The 15,716-nt window shown below is 52.3% G+C and overlaps 1 protein-coding gene across 8 annotated transcripts; it reads right to left on the reverse strand.

The window, feature by feature from the left end:
- Positions 1-529: 529 nt before the first annotated feature.
- Positions 530-13,500, reverse strand: Aire (autoimmune regulator). Of its 8 annotated transcripts, none has more exons than XM_034524273.2 (14): positions 13,366-13,500; positions 12,881-13,055; positions 12,501-12,656; positions 12,061-12,135; positions 11,499-11,612; positions 10,141-10,277; positions 9,823-9,903; positions 8,164-8,276; positions 7,213-7,312; positions 6,305-6,481; positions 5,237-5,358; positions 5,033-5,141; positions 2,479-2,547; positions 530-665 (listed from the first exon to the last, which is right to left on the reverse strand). In XM_034524273.2, exons 1-14 carry the CDS (start codon positions 13,498-13,500, stop codon positions 585-587), a joined length of 1,644 nt encoding a protein of 547 aa, XP_034380164.1. In that variant the 3' UTR covers positions 530-584. The 8 variants fall into 8 exon arrangements, with proteins under 8 accessions (XP_034380164.1, XP_034380163.1, XP_034380162.1 ...); XM_034524272.2 differs by having other exon boundaries at positions 8,164-8,279; XM_034524271.2 differs by having other exon boundaries at positions 10,129-10,277.
- Positions 13,501-15,716: the final 2,216 nt, after the last annotated feature.

Below are 15,716 nucleotides of genomic sequence, written 5' to 3' on the forward strand. Positions count from 1 at the left end.
AATGTGTGTGACTGAGGTCTCAAGGACCATAGATACGTGGCACAGAAGGACAGGAAATTTCAAATGGCAAGGGCCTAGGGTAGGACTGATTGATGCGGGGAGGGGCTTGCCCAGGGAGACTGATGTAGGGGTGGAGATGGGCCCAAGCCACACAGGGCCTAAAGGGACACAACAAGGCCCACGTTTTGCTTCAAGGGCACGGAATGCTATCACTCCTCCGTGTGCACTTCTTCAACACATCCCTTTCCCAAAATAGTGAACTCCTTCCGCCCTGGCCTAGTTTCAAACACCAGGAGTATAGATACCCCCAAAACAAACATCCACCAGGGAGCACCTCAAAGCACACAGAAGTGACTTTAATTTCAGGACACAGGGCAGCCTTGCATCTTCATAAAGACCAAGGCCATCTGCAAGCTGAGTCCTGCCAGCCGGAACCTGCCAGCTCTTGGTCCTAACCAGCCCAGCCGGCTTAGAACAGAGTGGCTGCAGGTATAAGGCCACTGGGCTTCATCCAATGGGGTGGGGTGGGGTGGGGGGGTGGGGGCCGGTGCTATGCTGCCGACTTCTTCCTGGGCCACCTGGAGTCAGGAGGAGAAGGGTGGTGTCTCAGCCAGGGGGCGTGACATGCTCTGGATGGCCCACTGCAGAATGCCATCGAAGGAGTGCTAGGAGAGAGTGACACAGGAGGTTAGAGCGGTTGGACCTCCTTGGATACCTATTGTGCCAAGTCCATGGAATTGTGACCATCTTTTATTTTCTTATTTTTTAATTAATTAATTAATTAATTAATTAATTTGGTTTTTCAAGACAGGGTTTCTCTGTATAGCCTTGGCTGTCCTGGAACTCACTCTGTAGACCAGGCTGGCTTCGAACCCAGAAATCCACCTGCCTCTGCCTCCTAAGTGCTGGGATTAAAGGCGTGCGCCACCACTGCCCGGCTAATCATGACCATCTTGACATGAAGGTATCACCCCATGGGACATGCCAGTGAAGGGAGGACTCTTTATCCAGTATTCCTCTAGAGCAGCCTGTCAGGCTTGCCTTCCTCTTCTTGGTGGCTTTCTTTGCTCGATCCTTCCTCTCTGCTCAGGAGTTAGACCTGCCAACGGGGCTGGGAAGTCTTGGAGGCAGTCATCAGTTTTTCTAGTGCCCCTCCATGTTGGATCCCCTATCTCTCTCTCTCTCGTGTTTCAGCAGATCTGCCTGTGCTGCCCAGGGCAGGCCCCTGTCTCCCAAGCTAAATGAGTCTCCCAAAGTGTCAGTGGACACTGGAGAGGGCATGTGGGCTCCCTGGGGTATGGGAATGACCAAAGGAGTTTGTGTCCTTTCAATAGATGGGGCCCTATTTCAGTTTCTAGAAGAAATTTATTCAGATAGATAGATAGATAGATAGATAGATAGATAGATAGATAGATATCTGTCTTCAGACACACCAGAAGAGGGCACTCTATTTTACTTTCTTACATTATATATATGGGGTTGCTGGGAATTGAACTCAGGACCTCTGGAAGAGCAGTCAGTGTTCTTAACCACTGAGCCATCTCTCCAGCCCTATTCTTACTATTTTTTTAAAGAGTTATTTTATGTATATGAGTTCACTGTTGCTTTCTTCAAACACACCAGAAGAGGGAATCAGATCCCATTACAGATGGTTGTGAGCCATCATGTGATCGCTGGGAATTGAACTCAGGACCTCTGGAAGAGCAACCAGTGCTCTTAACCACTGAGCCATTTCTCCAGCCCTATTCTTACTACTTTTAAGTGTGTATGTACGTGTGTGTGTCTATGTATGTGTGCCTGTGTGTGTATGTTTGTGTGTATGTGTGTCTGTGTGCATGTGTCTGTATGTATATGTATGTTTCTGTATGTATGTGTGTGTCTATGTATGTGCCTGTGTGTGTGTGTTCACCTATGTACAGATGCCTCAGATCCCCTGGAGTGGAATTGATAAACAGTTACCTGACATGGCTGCTGAAAACCAACCTTGGGTCCTGTGCAGAAGCAATGCTCTTGCATTTCTCTAGCCCCTTGGGTTTTTGAGATAGGGTTTCATAATGTAGTCCAGATTTGTATTCACCTCACAATCCTCCTACAACTGCCTCCCAAGTGCTGGGAATCAAAGACCCGGGCACCACACTGGGCCCTACCTGTCCATCTCAAGAAGCAGAAACCTGCATTGGGAGGGGTAAGAGAGAGGTCCCTGAAAGGCCCTACCAGTTCTCCCTGAAAAGTCAAGGGCTTAACCCCCTCCTGGCTCTGAGGTCCAGAGGATAATAGGACTCCCAGATACGAGGCTCCTGCTGGGAGAAGGCGACAGGTAGGAGGAGGCCAGCCCCGTACATGGAAATAGTGATGTATGCTCACTGTTCTGGGAAGAGCAGCTACAGGGGTGAGGTAACACTGGTCTGCTGGTACTGCCTGACTGGGGACAGCAAAGAATCTATGATTATAGCCCAGACTGTATCTATGACATATTACCTCATTCAGGAGGGACTCCAGGTCGTCCCTATGTAGAACAGGGTCATGACTAGCGGAGTCATCCCCTACCTGCAACCAAAGCAGAGAGTCAACTGTCAACCCAACCTAGCAGCATTCTGGGGACCAGAAGCAGGACTCTAGCTTGTGGGGGCAGCAGCCTGTACCCCACCACAGAGCAGACTCACACCTAGTTCCTCAGGCTGGGGACACAGGCAGGGTCGGGGCAACCAGCCTGTGATCCCCAAAGAGATATGGTGGCCAGGACCCAGTCAGTATCTTTCTCTGCTTTCATGGGTCTCGTGAGCTGTACTTAGTTGGACCTGCCCTGGATATAGTGACAGCGCTCCAGTCAGGAAGTGGCAGGCTCCAGTCAGGAGCTGACAGTGAAGCTAGTAGAGGCCCCACCGCTCAGTCCTCTTCCTCTAGAAGTGACTTTCACTTGCCCATCTTCCCTGTTTGTGTCTAGTCTCTAGGACAGTGGTTCTCAATCTTCCTAATGCTTTGACCCTCTAATACGGTTCCTCATGATGCGACGCCCCCCCCCTCCACCATTGTTGTTGCTACTTTGTAACTGGAATTTTGCTACTGTTACAAGTCCCAAATATCAGATGTTTCTGATGCTCTTGGGCAATCCTGTGGAAAGATCATTTGACACCAAAGGTTGAGGACCACGGCTCTAAAGGCTCAGCAAAGCTTGCCCTATGCTTTCCTGGGTCCTCCAGCAGAATCCTAGGATCAATAGGTTCCGATGCAGTCTCCCAGATGTTTTCAATCATGTAACGTCAACCTGCAACTAGGGGCCTGGATTTATGAGGGAGAGCTGGAGTCTAGCACTGAGCTGCGCATACTCCCTGCCACCTTGCATAACACATCTTCGCAAGATGTCTCCCTTCTACCCATGAACACATGGGACAGCTAGGGGCCCAAGCCTGGGGCCCATGCCTGTCTCGGCAGTACTGTAAAGTGGCCAATGGCTGAAGGGGAGTACTGCTCTTTCCTCCTTGGGCGTCAGATCTCCAGGCAAAGCTCAGTCCCTGTCCAGTTAGTAAAAATGAAGGTGAAATAGAGGTAGACTTGGGTAGGTGGTTCTCGGGGTCATTAAAAGCCAGCAACTTTCTTTGGCTTTCCTCCCCAACTGGAGCTCGTTCTCTCCCTCTCTCCCCCTTTCTCTCTCCCTCTCTCTCCCCCCCTTCTCTCCCTCTCCCCCCGCCCCTCTCTCTCTCTCCTTCCCGTCTACCTAGACCAGTAGCTGGCCAGCCTGGAGCTCCCAGCCATTCTGATACCTGTTGACAAATTTCAGCAGAGGATCTGGCCCTGAGGTATCTCTCAGTGGTCTTGTTTTGAATTAAGCCAACTGCCCTTAGGTCCGGAGCTCTCTGATCAGAGCTCTGAGGCCCGCGAACTCCCAGGAACCCAGTACCAACAGTGAGTTCATAGCTATTTGGAAGGTTTCCCTTTCAAATACTTGGTTTTGTCTAGAAAGGGTTTCACTGTGTTGCCCTAACTGACCTGGAAGCCACTATACAGATCAGACTGGATTCTTCCTTACAGAGACCAGCCTACCTTTATTGCTGGGTGCTGGGTTAAAGTCCTGCCCTGTCACATCCAGCCTTTCCCTTTTAAATAGACCCAATGTATCAAAATAAGTTGTCTGTTTATTGAAAAACACTTTATAAAAGTAATTGGGGAGCTGGAATTGGTGACACACACCTTTGATCCCAGCAGTAGTCTTTTTTTTTTTTTTTTTCAAGACAGGGTTTCTCTGTGTAGTCCTGGCTGTCCTGGAACTCACACTGTAGACCAGGCTGGCCTCGAACTCAGAAATCCACCTGCCTCTGCCTCCCAAGTGCTGGGATTAAAGGCGTGCGCAACCACTGCCCCGGCCCCAGCAGTAGTCTTAAAACAAACAAGGGCTGGAGAGATGACTCAGAGGTTAAGAGCACTGACTGCTCTTCCAGAGGTCCTGAGTTCAATTCCCAGCAACCACATGGTGACTCACAACCATTTGTAATGGGATCCGATGCCCTCTTCTGGCGTGTCTGAAGACAGCTACAGTGTATTCACATGCATAAAATAAATAAATAAATAAATAAAATGCTTTCTTTCTGGGCTGGAGAGATGGCTCAGAGGTTAAGAGCACTGGCTGCTCTTCCAGAGGTCCTAAGTTCAATTCTCAGCAACCACATGGATTAAAGAAAAAAAAAAAAGAAAGAAAGAAAGAAAAAAAAAATTAGTCCAGGAATAGACTCACACACCTTTAATCCCAGCACTTGGGAGGCAGAGGTAGGTGGATCTCTGAGTGTGAGGTCAGCCTGGTCTACAGAGTGAGTTCCAGACAGCCAAAGATCTGTAGTGAGACCCTGCCTCAAAAAAAAAAAAAAAGACAAAACAAAACAAACACAAACAAAACCCCAAAACAACAAACACCCCAAAATCCCCAACCCCCCCCCCCCCAAAAAAAAGTAATGGGACACTTGGTTATTGAATTCGGGTTTAAATTCTCTTCCACTTCCACAGGCTCTCACCTGGACTGACCATACACTGACCCACTGACCTTGGCAAGTCCAGGTGCCGGACGGGGCACAGAGGTGGGCACAGGTTCGCCTGGGGTGCCTGGCGTGGGAGTCGGGTCTGCAGAGCAGGACTTGCAGCGGAGATTGGTCCTGTCAGAGTGGAGAGGAGAAAGCTTACTGGCTCGGAGAACCTTCGGTGTGGGTGGGGTCGCTGGCTACTCTGCCACCCGTGCCACTTCACTCACCCAGGCCGGGCAGCAGCCGTCGGGAAGTGGCAGCGCCAGTGGAAGGCAGCGGCACAGTGTGCGCACCGCAGCACGTCGGTGCCGTCGCCGCACACACCGCATCGCGCGCTCGGTGCTGGACCCTGCAGGAGCAACATGGGGGGCAACCCAGCCTGTGTCCTGCTCACCCTATACCCCACTAGCCCGGGGTAACTGGGTAAGCTCATGGTTTCAAGTCACGTGAGTGCCACTGTAAGTTCTGAGGCCTTGATGTCCCGAGGGGGGGAAGGGTGACCTTAAGAAATGTCAGAAAGCAGTTGTCCAAGCTGCTTTCCATGGGTCAGTCCTACCAGCTCTGATCCCACCAGCTGTAGGACTCAAGAAGAACTTTGGAGGAGGTGGGGGGAGGAGTGTGAGAGGGGGTGACCAGGAGCGGGGCAGGGAGCAGGATGTCAAGTGAATAAAAGAAAAAGAAAGAAAAGAAAATTGAATTTAAAATGGGGTGAGGTCCAAAAAGGAAAAAAGAGAGATAACCAACGGAAGTAGGCGGGGCCTGGGGAGGATTCTGAGACGTTTGTTGTTGTCCTGCCTCACGGTGGGGGAGAATGTATTACCCAGATAACCAAGCTAAGACTGTCTGTCTGTCTTCCTTCCCTTCTTTCTAGCTAATTCACTATTTATTTGTGGTTCTGTGCATGGAGATCAGAGGACCACTTGCAGACCGAGTCTCTCTTTCCACCACGTGAGTCTCGGGACTCCAACTCAGGGCTGCCATCTTGACTGAAAGCCCTTTTACCTTTACCAGCTGAGCCATCCCAAGGCCCAGCTGGATTTGGGGACTATCAGAGTTGTATGGCAGGGCTGAGATCTTTACAGGAGCCCTTCCTAGGTGCTCGCCCCACAGCCCTTGTGCCTACTATCATAGGAACAAGTTTCTCTTGGCAGAGCCTTACCCTGACCCCAGGAATGCCCTTCTAATTCCTAGCCCTTGGGAGTCCACCAAAGGTCCTGTTTGGGGCATACAACTATGCTGTAGGTCCAGAGCTCCCAGAAGATAGCACCCAGGCCCCAGAGGTCCCCTTCACTCACTGGCTGCCCCTCAGTCCCGGCACTCAGTAGAGGGCCTAGTGCAGAAGGCTCCAGCAGAGGGGCTGCAGAAGGAAGGGCCGGCAGGTTCACATACGTGACCGCAGCATCGGAACTGGCTGGGAGCTCCCTGGACAGGCCCCTGGTTTTTTCTGAAGCTGACCTCAGTCCCAGGAGAATCTGGAATTCAAGGGTCAGCACTCAGGGGCCACAGGGCCCTGCTCAGTACCACCTAGGTGTCAGGACTGGGCTGCTGTGGTGGGTCTGAGGTTGGAAAGGCTTGGTACAGGCTTAAGAGATGGCTCAGGCCAGGCGGTGGTGGTGCAGAGGCAGGCAGATTTCTGAGTTCGAGGCCAGCCTGGTCTACAGAGTGAGTTCCAGGACAGCCAGGGCTACACAGAGAAACCCTGTCTCGAAGAAAAAAAAAAAAAAAAAAAAAAAAAAAAGATGGCTCAGTGGCTAAGAGCACTGGCTGCTCTTCCAAATGACCCAGGTTCAAGTCCCAGCACCTACGTGACAGGTCACAGCTGTCTGTAACTCAAGTTCTAGGGGATCTGACACCTTCACACAGACATACATGCAGGCAAAATGCCAATACACATAAAATAAAGATAAATAAAAAAGTAAAAAAGGCTGGGTGTGTGGATCCATGGCTCTTAGACCTGGTGACAATGGCCTCAGGGTCAGCCAGATAAAACCAGGTTTCTAACAGGACAACTACCAAGGCTTTTGGAGAATATCGGCTGTCCTTAATCCCTTGGCCCCTCAACCCCACAGGGAATTAATTCACCAGAAAGGCTACTCAGGTGGCCTGAACAGAGTATGGCACTAAAGCCCGGGGCATGCAGAACTCACAGGAGAAGCTGTAGAGAGACAGAGAGAAGGAAGGGGGTGACCCAATATGGGCATACCGGTGTCTCTGCAGGTGGCTCCAGGGGCCTGGACTCCTCAGGCTGGGGCAGCTTCTGCTGGACTCTGCCCTGGAGGCAGCAGGAGCATCTCCAGAGGCCACTATGTAGAAGGCCACTAGTCACAGGCGTGCCGGACAAAGCAGATATTATAGACCAACCCCCACCCCCAGAACTGCAACGGGCAGGGATGGCTTGAGGACCCTCCCTCCGTGTCACCGTGCTCATTCACAGATGGGAAGCCAAACCCGGGAATAAGAGTCGGGTACTAAAAGGGAAGTTGGGTAGGATATGGGCTATTTACCCCTGGGGGGTGGCTCTGGACAGAGAGTCAGGGTCCCTAGAGAACTTCTCTGCTAATTCTTAAGAATACTTTATGCCCAGTACCCGGCCTGTGCACGCTTGTCATACACCTGGCCTAACTGTGGGCTCCCTCGGCTACATTGTTGCCATCCTCAGTACACTCACGGTCCTGTACAGATGGGCCAGTGGGGGAGGGGAGATAATGGCTGGAGGGGAAGGATCCTGGTGGAAGAGGTCAGAGCCCAGGCTAGCCCTCACAGACTGCTGCACACCTTCCCTGAGAACAGAAGGCTGTGCAGTCAGTGATAGAGATAACAGTACATCTTTGTGGGAGTGAGATTTGGGGGCGGGGGAGGGATGGGAAAAGGCCTGTGCCCAAATATGGCCACCTTTGCCGTGGGACATCATGTTATGGCTGCCTTTTGGCCTGTTGGCCCCAAGTGGCCCATGTCGAGTGGGCCATGTGGCAGGGAATGGAGATAGGTTTTGGTATGGAAAGAGAATCCTACCATGTCCACAGCTCTCCCTGAAGGGCCCCTCACTGTCCTTTGTGGAGGCTGCTAGGCTTCCGTGAGGTCAGCGGATAAGGACGGTGGTGGATCAGGGTGGCCAGGACATAAGTAGCAAGCAGTGATAAAGAGGTCTGCTCACCTGGGGATCTCCTGCAGAGGTGGGGACAGGCAAGCCAGGTGGAAGGCCCGGGGACAGCCGTCACAGCAGATGAGTTCACCTCCGTCATGGCACACGGCACACTCATCCTCGTTCTTCTGACCAGGCAAGAGGGACCCAGAACGGAACACAGTGCCCGCCTGAGAGACCGGCTTGGGACAATGCTCACCACTAGGGACTGATTCCCGGGTTCCCTCTGGGTTCTCTGGTTGGCCCCTGACTGACCTCTGTAATGTCTCTACAGTACTGGCTCTCACACAGACCTAGGGGTGTCCCTCTCAGGCAGGAGTGCTGGGTGTCAGGCAGCTCCCAGTGGGAAAACTCTACTAATTAAAGGTTGAAGTCCACCGTGAGCTGATAGCCTCAGGGATGAACGCAATGTGGGGGACTCCCTTTACTAACAAGATTTCTCCTTCTTTGACCTTGTCTGGGGAATTCTAAGCCCCCCCCCCATGTAGGCCTCTACCTGAGGAATGTCACGTAGCCTGTTAGATTACAGGACCAATTTCCTTTCTCCTGATAAAGCCCCTGTTTATCCAGCACCTAAGATTCCTGAATTGCTGCCCCTTGCTAATGAGACATTTCAGGTACCCTAAGCCTCCAGCTCATGACTTTTGCCCATCCTAGATGTTCCTATCCTCAGACCCCCCAAAAACATTATAAGCCTTGAATCGCTCTAAGTAAAGCTGATCTCCCTTCTGATAGCTGGTCCCAGCGCAGTCCTGGCCGACAACCCACGAGAGTGGGGAGGCCCACAGTTCTCTAGGTTGACCACCACCCACCTAGTAGGACAGCAGGTGGATGGGCCTGTGGGGTTTGCTGTTAGCCCAGGGTACCTCCTGTCATTGCCCCATTCCCTACCTTATGTTTTTATCAGGATGGAAGGAATTCTGAGTCTGGATACCACCTCCTCAAGAAGCCCCCAGATGCCAGGCTGTGCTGGCCCACACAGTGACCACCACATACATGGGGAAACTTTCACAGGCCCCAAATAACCAGGGCACTTTTGTGGAGCAGGACAGAACCTGGACCCTTCAACCCTTGACGTCTGGGGCCAGCAGAGGACCTGGCTCTGAGGTGTTGGGATCTATAATCAATGACAGCAGGCACACCCACACCAGTGATGCTGGGGAGGAGAGGATAAGCTTGATGCCCTCAGATAGCCCTCATACTCAGGCTTTAACGTCATCTCTACCCTACCCCCCAGCTAAGATGCTTTTTGTAGTCTGGATAGAATGTGGGTTCTTGTTTCTTTTCTTTCTTTCTTTCTTTCTTTCTTTCTCTCTTTCTTTCTTTCTTTTTTATTTGTTTTGTTTGTTTGCTTGCTTTCAAGGCAGGGTTTCTCTGTGTAGACCTGGATGTCCTAGAACTCTGTAGACCAGGCTAGCCTCAAATTCACAGAGATCTACCTATCTCTGCCTCCCTAGGGCTGGGAGTAAAGGCATACGCCACCCAGCTGAAGGTGTGATTTTTAAAAGCAGCTCGCCCAGCTGTGACTAATTTGAAATCTCCCAATATGCATTCTTGGAAAGAAAATTTCCAAGAAAGAGCATGGGGGGGGGGGGAAGAAAAGGGAGGAAAGAGGAAGGGAGCTGCCCTCTATGTCCTAGTGCCCCCCCCAACTCCCTTCTTGGGACTTACCTGGTGAACCTGGAGCTCACTGGGGAGGGATGGAAGGGGAGGGACCCCACACTGCTGGCCCACTTTCTGCTCATCTCTACCCTATGAGAGACACAGGGTCATAATGAGGTAGCCAGGGTCAGGGAAGAGCTATGTGGCCACCAGTAGTACCGAGTACTTCTGGGAAGCAACTCCCAACCCCCAGGAAGAACTCTAGGCTTTTGCTGCAGGGTGTGGGTGTGGGTGTGGGTGTGGGGGGGTGAATGCTATCAAAGGAAGGCTCAACTCTCCAAAAATAGACAAATGGACACATTGGGTAAGGCTTACAGGTATAGCGGCCTGGGCTCCTTTCGCTCGGACCACTGGCTTTAGGTTGCTACTGCCTCGGGCCTTGTTCTTCAAATTGCCACTGGGGTCTTCAAACTTGCTGGGTGTGTAAAACTCTCCCCCAACCTGGATGCACTTCTTGGATCCTCCTGGGAAAGAGACCGACTAACTGAGCTCACAGTGGGGGTCTGGCAGAACTGGGGCTGGGTACAGTTAGGGATTCTTTGCTGGGTACTGTACTAAGATAAGCAGTGTCCGTCCTCATAAGCTCAGAACAGGACCTTACTGGAAGCAGGGTCTTTGGAGATAGAGTTAGTTGAGATGAAGTCATAGCCAGGTGTGGTGGTGCACACCTTTAATCCCAGCACTTGGGAGGCAGAGGCAGGTAGAGCTCTTTGAGCTCGAAGCTAGCCTGGTCTACTACGGAGTGTGTTCCAGGACAGCCAAAGCTACACAGAGAAACTGTCTCAAAAACAAACAAGACAAGCAATCAACCAAACCAACCAACCAACCAACAAACAAAAACCCAACAACAAAAAGATGTCATACTAGCCCTTAAATCCAGTGTTCTTACAAAGAAAGGAGAAATCAGAGAGGCATAATCAGACTGGAGAGAGGCTATTCCCAGAAGTAAGCATTTCAACAGCACTTCATGCTAGAGGCAACAGACGGGACCCTCCAAAGCCCATGAAGGGACGGGTCCCTGCCCACACCTTGACTTTGGAATCTGTTGTTACAAGCCAGGGGCGTTTTTGTTCTAATAACCCCAGAAGAGGCAGACAAGATTCTTGGGGCTGCTCTGGCCGGAGCTGGCATCACCTCCAAGGACATTCTGGCTGTCCACGGCAACCAAGTCCAGTGTCCAGGACAGAGGAGATGCTATGGAGTAGGTCCTGCAATGAGTGTGCCTGTCCGCAGCTCTGACCTGTTCATATAATCTGGGTGGTTGTATAAAGTGAGCCTACTACCCAACCTTGCAAGTAGGCAGTTGTGGGAGAAGCCTGGACAAAGAGTGAGAGGACTGGACAGGATGTAGATGCCTGAGGCAGGGCAGTAGGATGTGGTGGGCAGTATGGTCTCCTGAAAGAATTGGGAGCACACAGGGAAACTCAGGATGTCCCCTGTGATTAGCAGCACCCACTGATGTGGAGAAGGTGGCATTCCACGGCTGAACGTGACCATGAACCACTGGCCTGATAAAAGATCCCCCCAGATAGGGTGCTTTCCACATCAGCACTATACTACGAAGCCAGTCGACCTGCATGTGGCACACTGGCTGCCTTGCCCTCGGCCGTGGCCACTGTTGTCACTAAGTACTTTTCCATTTTGAAAGCCTGGGTCTCCCTGGCAGCCTGCTTCCATGCATTTACCTGACTCAAACACCTGCTGAATAAGGATCCCTTCCACGGCCCCTCGTGTTCCTGGGACATCCCCGGAGGACATAGTTACAGCTCTCTGGACGGAAGCTGCCATGGTCTGAATTCCTGGAGAGGGACCGACACAAGGAGACGCACATGCATGAGCACGGGTCTGTGGGGACAGCAGTGTTGGTCGTGTAGAGCCCAATGGTACATTGACAAGAATCTCATGGTGGTGTGGGACCTGCCTTGTTCTGGGGCACAGAGTTCCTAGGCCATCTGGGGGGTGAGGACCAGGAAGCACAGGTGTATGATGGGTGGTGAGTGGGTGTGGTCAAGGTTGGGCCCAGCTGAGGAGCAGGGATTGTTTTCTCGTTGCTATGTTTCTGGGATGGCTGGAAGGTTGGAAGCACTAGAATGGGTGGAGGTCTGGGAGGAGACACCCAGGGTATTGTGAGTGGGAGACTGACAAGACAGTTGGATCTAAGGAGTCTCTGTCTTTCTCTGGCTTTGTCATCCAGCTGAGGCCAATGGGCTCAGATCCCCTCCAACCGCCACCCTTGGCCTCACTCACCGTTTCCCAGTGGGAGGCGCTGTGACTCCGGATTGCCTTCTGGCTTCTTAGGGGGCTTGGCCTTTGGGTGGGAGCCTGTGAAGGGGAGGTAGAGGGCTGGGGTGGCGTTGATGGGTCCAGGGTATAAAGTGAGGTTGGAAAGAGAGCACCTGGTAAGGGTCATCACAAGGGTTCCCTGACTCCCTGAGGGTTCTTAAGCTGTGATGGGCTGTTTCCTTCTTCAACAGAAAGGAAATCAAAACCACCTGTCTGCTTTACCGCTCAAGAACTCAGTCTCCAGGACAGCAAGAGGCTGAGAGGCTGTGGGCCTCCTCCAATGCCCAGGTTTGAGTGCTCAGACGTGACTCTGTAGCTCTGGTAGGCTGGCCCTGGGGTAGTGTCAGTAAGAGAGCCGCTCGCTGGGGAGGGCCCAGCAACCCTGGTTAGCTCCTCTAGAGTACCTGGGCTGGAAAGGCTCTTTGGGGCGGGAGTTGCTGGTGGGATGGCTCGAGGCTCCTCCAGTGCTCTTCTCTTGGTGGGGGGTCTGGGTGGCTGTACCGAGGCCTTGGGACCAGCAAGAGGCTTCCTCCCTTTCCGGGGCTGGTTAAGGTCCACATCTGTAGCTCAGGGGCAGGAACAATGGTCCGGTCTTAAAGCCTTATCTTCAGGGTGAGCTCTAGAACAGGGCACTCTTGAGGAAGAGAGAGAGCAGACTTCTGCCCTTTGCCTGTTAGGATCTGCCCGAGTTCTAGTAGCTCCCCTAAAACATGTCCGACTTATATCCATAATCCCAATGCTACCCACTGGCTGAGAATCAGCACCAGCATCAGCACGGGCCCACCTTTTGGGAAGCAGTCCAGGATGGTATGCAGGCGGCTGTACCGCTCCAGATTGTAGTCCTTAAAGAGAACCCTCCAGAAATCCAGGATGGCCCCACTGTCCCGCGTCAGGAGCCAGGACAGCAGGGCGTGGAAGGCCTGGGGGCAGCCTTCCTTCTCCTTCAGCCGGAGTGTCTCCTGTAGTGACAGCATGGGGGCTACCTGTGCATACCATTCCTGTAACCCTTGCTGCCTCTTTGGGAGAAGGGAGACCTGCCTATTCTTGCCAATCCCTGGGCCCTGGGGAGTCGGGGTGCACAGAGTCAGGGAACTCACCTGGGACTTGACCTGGAGAGGTCTTCTGAGGAGGAGCTTGGACCACTCCTTGGCTGGTAGGGGGAGGGTGTGGGTATAGTATGGGTGTTGGCAGAGGTTGGAAGGGATCACCTAGTCTGTGGGTAGAGGAGTGGGGAGACTGAGAGGCGCCGGGGGCGGGGCAGGAGCCCACCTGGAACTTGTCCTCGGGGACCACGTCGTGGTCGGCTAGAGCATGCAGCAGCGGAAAGGCGCTGTCTATGGCCACCGCTATCTCGGTGCGGTGCAGCCTCAGCAGGCGGCGCAGCATCCCATCCCCACCAGCCATCCTCCCGACGGGGCTGCGCTTTGGCGCCCCCTGCTGGCCCCCGCGCGCTTGCGTTTCCTTCTCCCTTCCTTGGGTATCTTGGTGCTATCCGGTGAGGCACCTGTGAGCGTTTATATCTACTCCCCAGCTGCGGAAAGGCGACGTTTGTCTTGCTCAGCGACTCTGTTATACTTTCAACCAGGAAAGACCAGAGGCTGCTGTTTAGCTTGGAGCCAATCAGGGCCCAGCTTCCGAAGGCTGGAATAGAGACTGCCCTACCGCTGGGTTCAGGAGGCTCTGATACTCCTTCCCTGTGAGATTCAGGGCAGCTGCCTGGGTCCGGGGTAGAGGAAGCGAGAAATTTGCTCCTCCAGTCTCCCTACAGAGAATCTGTTTATGGGTTAAAACCCAGAACTAGCTGGGAAGATGGCTCTGTGGACAAATTGCCTACCAGGTAAACCTGAGTCTGGCCAATGCTGGGGAGGCAGAGACAGGAGCCGCTGCAGAGCTCACTGAGCAGGCAACTAGCTGAATGGATAAGCTCAAGGTTCAGGGATAGAACCTGCCTCAAAAATTTTAGGTGAGAAGCTGGATGGCTCATGCCTTTAGTGCTAGCACTAGAGAGGCAGAGGCAGGAGAATGGTTGTAAGTTTGAGGCCAGCTTGGTCTAAAATGTGAGTTCCAGGACAGCCAGGGCTACACAGAGAGAAACCCTACACAGAGAGAAACCCTACACAGAGAAACAGAATTTAAAAAAAAAAAAAAAAAGTTAGGTGAAGAACAATTGAAGAAAATACCCTATATTCATCTCTAGTTCCATACACATGTACATATACAAGCAAGAGTGTACACACACACACACACACACACACACACACACACACACACACAGAGAGAGAGAGAGAGAACTTAAAAAGAGACAGACTAGACAGATAACTCAGCGGTAAGAGTACATGTTGCTCTTGCAGAGAACCGGGGTTTGTTTCTCAAACACCCACAGGATGGCTCACAGCCGTTTGTAACTCCAGTGCCAGAGGCTCTGACGCCCCCTTTGGCTTCTTCTGGCACTGCATGGACGTGGTGACCAAATATACATGCAAGCAAGCCACTCATACACATAAAAGAAGGTAATAAACTAAAATAACTGGGGGAGGGGGGAGGAGAGGGGAAGAGGCAAAAATAGTGCTTCTAGCCACACCCTGGCTGTACAGATGTGCTGGCCACAATAGGAAACCTCTGTAATTGGCTGGACAGTGGACCTGGCTGGGAATCCCCATCTGTCCTAGGCTGAGGGCTGGAGGAGTGGGGTGGAAGATTTTAGCAGGAGAGAGAAGATGGTCCATCCTGTGTGCTGGTGGGTAGAAGGGACACATAGCCTACCTCTGGGCTCAGAGGTGGCCAGCACACTGAACTAAGGGTGTGTCAGATAGCATACAACAGAAAGGGGCAAGAAGGCAGAGAGATCAGGGCTATGACCCTTTAATACCCTCATGTTGTGGTGACCTCTCCCACCATAAAATTATTTCACTGCTACTTCAAAACTGTAATTTTGCTACTGTTATGAATTGTAATATAAACATTGGATACGAAGGCTATCTGATAGGTGACCCCTGTGAAAGGATTGTTCAACCCCCAAAGGGGTCCCCACAGGTTGAGAACCACTGCCCTAGACAGATGGCCCCGGACCATGCAAGTTCCTGTCTTATTCCCCTCATAGTCCAAGGAGCGGTCTCAGGATTCATGCCAGAGACCAGAGGGTAGTGTAGCCTGAAAGATAGGGCCTCCAAGCAAATCAGGGTGGTGTCCTGGAGGCAGATGGGAAAGGATGCAGAGGTAGGCATGAGTAGAAATTGTGCCCCAGCAAGGTGAGAACTTATAGCTGCAAGTGGCCTGGGAGGTGACAAGCTTTTAGAACAAAGTGTGGTCAGGTCTGTGCCGGGGTCCCCAGTATGAGTGTTAACAGTTGAATAGAAGCCGATGGTAAGACCAGTTAGCGTAGCACTGGGCTATGTGGTATACTGAGAGGAGAACTCAGGGTGCTCAGGCCGCTGATTCAGTAAACAGCATAGCTCAGTGTTCTCACAGAGGTGGCTGCCAGAAAACCACGCATGTGTGTCGCCAGTCCTGGCCTTGGTCTCTGCTGGGTTCTCCTACCTCCTATCTCAGGGTCCCCCCTGAGAGTTCTCCATGTGCTGAGATTGTTCTCCACTTAGTGGTATGTGTTGGGGGGATCAGGC

This window comes from Arvicanthis niloticus, chromosome 20 (genome assembly GCF_011762505.2).
Source record: "Arvicanthis niloticus isolate mArvNil1 chromosome 20, mArvNil1.pat.X, whole genome shotgun sequence".
Lineage (NCBI taxonomy): Eukaryota > Metazoa > Chordata > Mammalia > Rodentia > Muridae > Arvicanthis > Arvicanthis niloticus.

Excerpts from the sequence above, each read along its gene's own strand:
- Aire (XM_034524270.2), bottom strand. The coding sequence starts at position 13,500 with ATGGCTGGTGGGGATGGGATGCTGCGCCGCCTGCTGAGGCTGCACCGC. Across the intron at positions 5,359-6,304 it reads CCGGGACTGAGGGGCAGCCA|GGTCCAGCACCGAGCGCGCG; the intron begins GTGAGTGAAGGG and ends TTGCTCCTGCAG. Across the intron at positions 5,142-5,236 it reads ACGGCTGCTGCCCGGCCTGG|GACCAATCTCCGCTGCAAGT; the intron begins GTGAGTGAAGTG and ends CCACTCTGACAG.